This window comes from Sesamum indicum, unplaced genomic scaffold, assembly GCF_026168435.1.
Source record: "Sesamum indicum cultivar Baizhima isolate 11 unplaced genomic scaffold, ASM2616843v1 HiC_scaffold_134, whole genome shotgun sequence".
NCBI classification, from domain to species: Eukaryota; Viridiplantae; Streptophyta; class Magnoliopsida; order Lamiales; family Pedaliaceae; genus Sesamum; species Sesamum indicum.
This window is the reverse complement of record NW_028292377.1, coordinates 86706-96728: the sequence shown is the minus strand read 5'-3', so window position 1 is coordinate 96728 and position 10023 is coordinate 86706. Positions and strand designations below refer to the sequence as shown.

Here is a 10023-nt window from a genome sequence, read left to right as displayed (position 1 = left end):
ACTGGACACCCAACATAATATTATTTACCAACTCTGTATAGTTGACGAAAAAACTCTTTAAAGCAAGCAAAAAGGGATCTTTTGGAAGTTTGAAGCGGAAAGCAATTCTAACTTAAACAGAAGGAATTAGCCTAGACAGAGAACCTCGGACTAAGAATTCTTAAAGTATGGGTAGGATGAAGAAAGTAACATTAACCATAATATACCTTGCTATAGGCACGGCAGAGCCAGCTAACTCGGAGTTGCTACTAGACAGAAGAGCGCTTCGCTACTCCTTTAGAGGATCTATACACCTATAAGTAAGTAGACTAGGGGAACTCACTACTCCAGCTAAGGGAAAGGAAGAGAGAACGTAGTCACACGAGTGAACGAGTTGTATACGAAAGAGAGGAATGGAATAGCTCTTCAAGGCTTTACTGCGAAAGAAGCCGCGAGGTTGGTTGTTCTGGTTAAGAAGAGTCCCTCCTTGCTATCTCTTTTTTAACCTTTATAGAGTCACCAGCTAATCATAAAGCCCCAGGTGCGTAAGTAAGCTACCGTAGTTCCAAGTTCGTTGGATTGCCTTCCAAAGGTTCTTATGACCTTGCCTGGGAGTAGGTGCGCTTAGCGTCGGTCCTTCTACAGCAAAAGGTGGTCAAACCCACTTGATCCATTCTTTTGACTGCGCTAGCATCATCCGATACGGCAACAGAGATTCTTCCAACTTCGCTCTCAGGGGCGAGCTTGCCAGTATGCACTGCTTGAGTTCACGGTGGATGGCTTCCCGAACCTAAGAGTGTGGTGAACGAACAATCACTGGCAATAAAGTATTGAATTCACAATGGATCAGTAACTGAAAGAACTCATCTGCGACAAGAGCAACTGCTTAACTAAGCTGAAAGCAGTCCCGTAGCGGTCAGTTGATAAGGAAAGTTTAACACCATTCCCGTTTTACTTTATGTCGAGCGACTTTCTCTTCGATGCACCGGGAGTTCTTTCGGCATGGGCAGCAACCTTCTTTTCTGCCGAGTCCCTGGATGGGCGGATCTCTTTCTCTTTCTAGCTAGGGGTCTCCCGAACAGCCTCTTCTATCAACCGAAAGCGACGGACATTAAGGCAGCCTTTCTTCCATTCCTCCAATCAGGCTTCGATGCATGAATCCTTCCTCCGATGAGCCAGGTTACCCTAAGATAGATAGTGGTTTTGTAAATGGGAATTTTTTAAACTGACCTTCTTCTTCTCTGTATGTGTCTTATTCTTTGCATCTATTCTAAGAGCTGATATGGCATCCAATCTAGCACCCTCTTTTCTTCCTTCAAACCTTCATCGTTCACTCCAAAACGTCATTCGAGTGAAGCATATAGCCCAACTAGCATGATCAGTGGTAGAACCTAGTGAACCGGACATACTACTTCCCATCCTCTCCCTTTCTGACGTAAACAGACGCCATTGCTTTGGCTCCAAGTGAAGACGGCTATAAACCTGGGGATCCGATAGTTCGTATTCGAATCAAACCTTTCTGTTATGATATTTCGAGTGATAGGAAAAGAAAAGATCACTCCTAAAACCGTGATCTTCTTTATATACGATAGACTGCCAAAAACTTTGTAGGAGAAAAGCTATTATGTCAACTATCACATAGTTTCAATAAGGCTGCTAAGGTAATGCCCGACTCTACTTCAAGCAAATGGCGAACTAGTGGGTAGAGACTATTAGGGAACCCAACCAGCGGGTTGGATACGCATTCATTCCATTTATTCTGGCGGATTACATCTTATTCTAAATAAAGGAGCTTTCTTTTGGAGTGAGAACAGTTAGTTCAATGACTCATTTCACGGATAATGCTTAGCTCCTGGCTCAAAAATAAGTGAATCGGAAGTGACTTCGCGCCCCAGAGTTCTTATTTATACTAAAAGGCTGGAAAGCCTTTCAAAGCTCAAAAGGAATAGAGGCTAGTAATCATACATCGATGGTCGTCAACTATCGATTGAAGCATTATCGAGGGCCAATGCATGAACATCCGTTGATTGCGTGTAATTGCTTAGTTGTAAGTCTATTACGCGCTTTGGCGCTACTTACTAGAGTCGTTTTTTGAGTGAGTGAGCCCGCCGAAGATCGAGTAGGAAGAGAGGAGACGATCGTCTTCTCTCAGTTCAATGGCTTCCTTTCCTCCTTCTTCCTTGTCTGATCCTGATGGCTTGACAGAGTCAAGGACTAATGGGACTGGGACAGAGAATGGTAATATATAAAGTGTTACCTCGGGGACTGCAACCTTTAACACTCCAACTGCAGGCTCGACTTACCTTTATTCTGAAACTGAAATTGGATTGGGGACTGAAACTGCTACAAGAGGGAATGCCCCTACCATGGCAAGATATAGCCTATAACTAACCTGGTTTTCAGGAGATTCTTAGTTAGTGAAAAATAGCCATAGCTAGATTCACTCCCGGTGAAATAGCAGCTAGGCTCCTTGGTTTGGTTTCAGCTCTCTTGTGAGTTCAAATCTTTTCTGTGGTGAGGTTGACCTTGCTTGGGTTCGCTTTCCCTTCTGACTATGCTGTTCCCTAGTAGTTCAGAAATTGCTCAAAGCTTTATTCTTATTCGGACAATCCTTTTGACCCTAATCCCCTAAGCATTGATGGCGAAACTCATCAAGAAGTTCAGGAATTAGCTGAAAATTCTAGTATGAAGATGATTCGAAGAGCTCAAAGAAGCAAAAAGAAAAGTCCTAACTAACTGGAATCTTTTTCTCCTTCGTTGCTGATTCAATCAAGGTCAATCCCTTTGGTCTTGTTGTTAATAATGTCCGCCACTATGGGGCACTACTGGGATTAAGCGTTTCGACTGCAGGGTAGGTGTAGGCACCTTAACCATATTCACTTTAATAGCTTTGTCCATCTAAAGCAGAAAGACATATATTGGAAATAAATCCTTTTTTAGGGTCATGTTAAAGCATCTAAAGGGACGGGCATCCGCCCTAAAGACTTCGGAAGCTTTTTTTGCTTTTTTGAAAGGGCAAAAAGCTCCCAATAAAGAAGGAAAGCGAGTTAGGCTAACCAGGTCAAATGGCTCCAAAAGAGTACAAAAAGCAAGCCGCGGAGAACAGAGGATAGTTCGATCATGGAAGTCGTCCCCAAGCAACTACATCTACCTGGTAGCACAAATGGGCTTCGAAGCGGCTAGCGGCATGTTCCCTTTCGTCATGGGAAAGAAAGGCAGAAGAAATAGAAGAGAGATTAGACGTTGGGGTAGAGGGTCCCAGAAGGCTTGAGTGCCACCAACAAAAGATTGTGAAGAAGGAGCCAATGTAGTCCAAGGAATTGGAATACTAGTATGATGAGCAGCCTTTACAACAAATTCTTTAGTGTGGTCAAAGCTCGCTCCTTCCTCAGGGGATGATTCACTTTCGTAGCTCTTTTCTTCATCAGAGTCACTTTGATCTTTTTCTTTCAGAACCTCGCATTAGCTCATTGGGATTCGAACCCAACCACATACATATTTTATGTGTTCTACCGAGATGAACTAGTGAACTACCTCTCGATCCTCCAATCCCTTATGATTCAATTCCTTAAAACAGGGCTTACGGCTCCCGACCAAATTTTCATGTCTAAATCATGCCTTCCCCCTTCGCTGATTTAGAGAGGCAGGTGAAGCCCTTAGATGAATGGGTTCTGTCAATGTTGTTGGCTTTCGTGAGTGAAGAGTGGCCAAGCGGGTCTATTTCAGAAAGACTAAGACGAGACCAAGTACGGATACCGGGCAAATGCCCGATGAGGTTCTTTCTCTTTCTACTGGTGGCATCAGCGAGGATCTAGACATTATTTGATTGGAAATTGTTGTGCCTTTGAAGGCCCTCTTTGTCGCTGTCTGTGGGGCACCCTCGAAAAGAAGTTGATAAAGCGCTTTCTCTTTACAAAGATGCTCAACGAATAGTTTTTCACTATTTAAGCTGGTATGCTGGCGAGCTTTAGGAATGGGAATAGTAGTGGTTGTGCTTACGAGAATGTAAAGAAAGCTAGAGTCATACTTTAGGTAGGAAGCACTCAACGCTAGCTTAAGACCAGCTTTAGTAAGGCAATTGGAATACATAGGAGATGAGGGCTTTCGGATTCAACTAAGAACCAGGAAGAGTCGCTAAGGCAAGAGCCAAGATCACAATAGTCCTCTTGAGGAGATCGGAGAGGAGTGAAGAAATCAAGATAGCGAAGCTGCTTCGGGCGTCATCGCGAATAGAATGTCTCTACTTCGTAATAAGCTTCAAAGCAATGAGAGAGACATGATTCATATCCAGATCATCTAATCTTTTAAGATACCCCCGCGGCACCAACCCACCTAAAACCAAGTCGACCCAAATCGCCTGCCGTGCCGGGGAGGATGCCTTTCTTTCCGACCGACCTTTTTCCTTTTAGCCCAACTACTTCATAGGAGAGTTAAGGACTTCTTCGTCATAGGGGACCGTTCTAGAAGAAATTATCTTTCTTCACTTACGAAATAGTCTCTGCAAAATTCCACGCATAGATTAGACCCCATTTAAAAAAAAAGTAGATCATCAGCGCACCCCGCCAACATCTATGATTAGGTTATTCGATTCTTCTTTTTATATTGAACGGGAATGCCATTCCTTTTACTCTACTTTGGCACTAGACTGGGTAAAGAGTCGGTTGCTTTTTGGAAAGCCAAGTCAGTAGGTGTTTCCGAGAAAGACGCAGAAGCAGTAGTTGACCGTCTGCTATCGGGGCAGCCAGCCCAGTCGGCATCGGCGAATGCAAAGAAGGTGGGTCACGGTTCCGGAGCAATGGTTAGTCAAGCCCAAGCCTTTCTTTGGTGAACGATCAGTTATTCTTAGAGACATTTGAAAGAAAAAGGAAAGTCCACGAAGAGTCAGACAACCGAGGAGACCAAAGAGAAGGACCTTAGACTGGAAGCAAACTACGTCCCTGTCATCCAGCGGATCGCAGAAAGGAAAGCACCTTGACTTCCAAAGCCCCTATTGATGCCGGAACCGCCCTTGCCCATAAGTCCCTTCCTTATGAAATTATGAAAAGAAAGGGTCTCGTTCTGCCTTATGGGCTTTCAAAAAGGGTCTAATTCAGTTAGAGAGTTATAGGTTAAATGATCTTCCTCAGCAGACAGATCTCTTTCCTTAGATGGACCAGCGCCAGCCAAAGACTTAGCTCACCTCACGTTTTTATTCCTAACCTCTAAAAAAAAATGAAAGAAATGCGGCAGAACGAGCTGGATTACCCCAGGAAGTAAACGACTCACTTACATTCATAGATCGAAATCAGCTTGATGGACGAGCTACTTAACTTAACTAAACTTTCAGGTCGAGCGACCAATAAGGTATGTAAAGAGGTGGACGTCTATAGACGCGAGAAATTGCTAGAAGCATCCGCTCGGGATCAAATAAGCCGATGGTTAGAAGGGCACTTTGCAATATTATCTATTAAGTGAATCTCATATCCCTGACACAGCCTTCAAAGAGGTGTCTGGGAAGCCCCTCCTAAATCTACCGGTCTCACAGAGTACTAGTAAAGCCGCATTCCCTCAGCAGTTATCGTGAAATTGCTCCAGGCTCTTTTCCCCGAACACTCTCTCCGCGCTCTTCGTCTTTCCTCGATGGAGTCTTAGTTTCATCTTGTTTAAGCGGGTGAGAAGTATGGTTGCCCAAATCAACCTACCCACCTGAGCATGCGACTCAAGGAATTTCGTATGGAAAGGCAGGGGTTGTTTCCGCAAAAGGTCTTAGTGTCCCAGTTCATTCGGATTCGATCAGTGGATCATAAATGAGCGTAGCTTTACTGACCTCGCACCGAACTCTAAGCGCTAGTTGAACCTTCTTCGGTCTCTTTCAGCGGCGGGCTTACCTTTCTTTTTATTAGTATTGAATTCATGTCATTGTCGCGCATCATCCTTGTTAGAAAAGGAAGAACAAAACCCTCTTTATGGGAGGGGAAGGTCATATACTTTTAGGAAGAATTTACCGGATTTACTAAACTACGGATGGACTGATCTAAAGAGCGGAGACTTGATTCGATATTTAGAGTTGCTTGCTATAGGTTAGGACTTCTATCGTGCTATTCTATAGATAGTCTATAGATAGGTAGGCTAGAAAGACAAGGGATCTCTCTCGCTATGGATAGTTGCTGCGAGAAGCTTCTGCCAAGGGCAATAATACTTTCAGGGGGAGTCAATTCTTTTTTATCTCATCCGAGAAAAGGCTGATTTGGGTAATCAACGACCATAGGTTTCGGCAGCTTAAGCTTACGTTCACACTCCTTCTCATAAGCATGGGAAGTTAGGTCAAGGAGGAAAAGTTTTTCTTTAGAAAAGATCCTGAGCATTCCAGGGGCTATATGTGTTCATTGGTGAAGAAGCTGACGGAAGTGTGAGAGAAAGAAGGAGATGTCACCTTCTTAAAGGAGGATTTTGCTAGCAGAGGCGAGGTTACTAAAGACTGAAAGTTTTATGAAATCGAAGATCCAGATCTTGGAGCACCTAATCAACCAGTTGAGGAAGAGGTCAATTACATCGAGCCTCAGCCTCCTGGGGCAAGTGGGAGCGACACACTGAATGAACCAACTCCAATGGAGCAGGATCAAGAAGAAGTTAAGCTACGTCAAAGTGAGCGTGGTAGAATCCCTCGTCGTCGATTTGAGATTGAATTGGGCTTGGTCCGATGGCTGTTCTCCACTAACTTTACGACTAGACGTTCCCGTTATGAACTTCTGGAGTTCGTTCGGTCTGAGTCCGAGCCCTCTTTTACGAATTATGGGAAGAAGCTTTACCTACTTTGGTCAACTTCGTTCAGCCTTGCTTTATTCGTTAGCAAGCGCACCGGAAAAACTTCAGCCTAGTTAACTATTTACTTCCACAATTTCTCTAGATTCGATGGAATTTTCTTGCTTAAGCACCTAGCATGTCATCATAAGAACTACAAGCTAAAACCGCTGGTTAGGAACCATAGGCTTTACGAAATAGCTGTCTATTCTGGTAAAGGTAAAAAGAAAAAGCTGTTATTTCGCTTCAGAGACTCCTTGAATCTTCTCCCAGGCAAACTTAACGCCCTAGCTAAGAATCTATGCCCGGATCTTGGACCGAAAGGTTCAATCCCATATGAAGAGGTTGAACTGTCAAATCTGGTTAGTATGAAGACAAGCTTGTTAGACTATATGAAGCAGGACATCCTTCTCCTTGGAGGTGTAATGAAAAAAGCTCAAGAGATTTATTGGAATCTGTATAACGGAAAGCAAGATTACAGTTTCCTCACTGGCTCTAAGCATCTTTCGCATTAAATACTACGATGAAAAGAACTGGCCTATCTACATCCCAAATAAGAATGAAGACAGCTTTCTAAGGCGGGCATACTACGGAGGTCATACAGATACATACATACCTTATGGCGAGGACCTCTACTACTACGATGTTAACTCTCTCTATCCCTTTGTAATGAAGGAACGAGGAGTTACCTGGTGGTAAGCCAGTCTGGCATGGTAATCTGGTTGGTAAGGACTTAGATGATAGCTTGTTTGGCTTTATTGAGGCATATGTGGAATGTCCGAATACTATCAAAAGGACATTTCTACCCTATCAAGACAAGAATAATACTCTCATCTTTCCAACCGGGAAATTTGTTGAAGTGTATTATAGCGAGGAGTTAAAGTATGCAAGAAGCCTAGGCTACACAGTGATCCCAATCTCAGGATACCTCTATGAGGGATGGAAAGCCCATTCAAGGTCTTTGTTAGCTCACTCTTTGAGAGCAGGTTAGAGGCAAGGAAAGATGGTAATGAGGCCTTGGCCTATGTGTACAAGATCCTTATGAATTCGCTATACGGTGGATTTGGTATTAACCCAAAAAGCACGATAACCGAGATCTGCGATGATAATCGATTCAAACATTTGATCAGGAATAGTGAGTTCATATCCAGTGATATGCTTAGCAAGAACAACTACATCGTTACCTACCATAGCAATACCGAACATAGCAATTCCGAGATGGGCTCAGATTATTGGAACCCACCGAAGAATTCAGCAGTCCAACTAGCTGCTGCGATAACAGCCTCCGCTAGGATCCATATGTACCCGTATATCTCAAGAGAGGACTGCTACTACACGGACACAGACTCAGTTGTGCTTGGTCAGCCACTACCTGAGGATGTGATTTCTTCTTCTGTCTTAGGCAAGTTTAAGCTAGAGGACAGAATCATGAAAGGATACTTTTTCGCTCAAAAATCCTATTTTTACAGCACAATAGATGGCAAAGAAGTTAGAAAGTTCAAGGGACCAGCAAAAAACCTGATCTTTCCTGAATGGTTTGTGTCACAGTACGCAGACCCATCTCGTACAGAACAGGTACTGGTATCCTCCAACTTCCGGGTTGATTGGCACACTCTTAACATCATAAAGAAAGACACATTAGTAAGGATAGGTCTTAAGCTGGTGAGCAAAAGGATGCCAGTATATCACTGTGATCTCTGGGTAGATACAGAACCAATCGAGGTCACTGACTTATCATGCCTAAATAACGTAGGAAAAAGAAGAATTTAATCACTATGGAATGAAGTAAAACAACTACAGATTGAAAATAACGTTCTAAAAGAGAAATTATTGAGCCCGGGAGAAAAATGACTTAACGCATCATGTTCCCCTTCAACGAGGGTTCTGGGGGCCGGTATTGTATAAGAACTTTCCTCTCTCCAAAAAGTCTTGTATCCGTCCTTTAGACGAGCCTCCTACTAACAGAACAGGCTACGGAACAAGCAAGGGCTGACTAGAAACCCCGGTATAGAGATGAAAGTATATACTACCGCTACAGACAACAAGCAAGAGCTTTCAATTCGACCAGAGAGTTCTATCTGAGAGCTCAATTACATCGACCCTTATTCTTATTCAATACCCAACCCAAGGTATATTATGTTTATCATTGTGAAATGCACCCTTACTACTGACAACACTAAAAAAATCTTCAATTGAAATCAAGCTCCTCAAGGCCTCGCGGCGCTACGACCCCGAAAGGCACTACTGTAGCACTGCACTCATTGGCCCTATCTTTCTGTCTAAACTATCAGAGCTTTCATTCCATATCAGATTCAGATTACGTCTTTGTGTTATATACGCAATTTTCTGTTGCTGGTTCGGTAAGGCGAACATTAGTCTTCCCTCTCTCCTCTTATGGGAAACCTCTTTCACTATCCCACCTCTACATTCAAGGCTTTCCCCCTCGGGGAACGTAGAAGAAGGAAGTAGTGTTTTCTAGAGTCAAGTAAGCACAGATGGAACTAGAACAATTCTCATAGTATGCTTTCGACTGGTCTTGCCCTCTACCAATTAGGGGAATGATATTACATTCAATCCAATGAGTCAAGCAAAGAAAAAGAAAGGGTACGAGCAGAATTGAACCGATGATTGACGGTCTGACCTTACAGGGCGTGACTCGTCGTCCTTAAAGCACTAAGTTATTTACAGATCTAATGACGCGCCCTATCTATCTTTATCTTTCTCCTCTCGAGAACGGTAACAGGGTTTGATCGATAGCAACAAAAACATCGGAATAAGGAAGATCAGCCTACCACACCCGCACAGTTTAGGATAGTGCTGAACTTGTTAATAACTACTTTGTCGGAGATGCATTCTTTTCTATTGGCAGAGATAGAGTGGGCACCAGGTTTTTCCTCATCGACAATGAGTTACACTGCAACAAATAAGAGCCCAATGAGTTGGAGTGGAGAGTAACCAGCTCTTTTTTCTATTCAAAGATCAGTCTTCTCGTTTGGGGACATCATTGGCTTCATCCATCCTATCCCAGTGGATTCCGTGCATTCATGTGCAGCCTTTCTCTTATTAGACGATGCATACCCCTTCCTCATTAACTATGTCATGTCACCTCCTTCCTCAAGGAGCTGCTCGAGGATGCCCTCTTTGCAGGTGCAGATGAAGAAGACTTGGATAAAGGCACGAGTAGCAGAATGGAAGATTGGCTTTCGCTTTCAAAGTAGCAGTAGCAGTATGGATGGATGGCATCTATCATTAGCTGGCACTGGC

General features: G+C 43.5%; 1 protein-coding gene across 1 annotated transcript; it reads left to right on the top strand.

The window, feature by feature from the left end:
- Positions 1 to 2135: 2135 nt before the first annotated feature.
- Positions 2136 to 9822, top strand: LOC110011512 (DNA polymerase). Its single transcript, XM_088877374.1, is given in 6 exon segments — positions 2136 to 2217; positions 6460 to 6653; positions 6837 to 7222; positions 7224 to 7437; positions 7439 to 7694; positions 7697 to 9822. Coding segments are annotated over 6 exon segments (1965 nt in total). The 3' UTR covers positions 8530 to 9822.
- Positions 9823 to 10023: the final 201 nt, after the last annotated feature.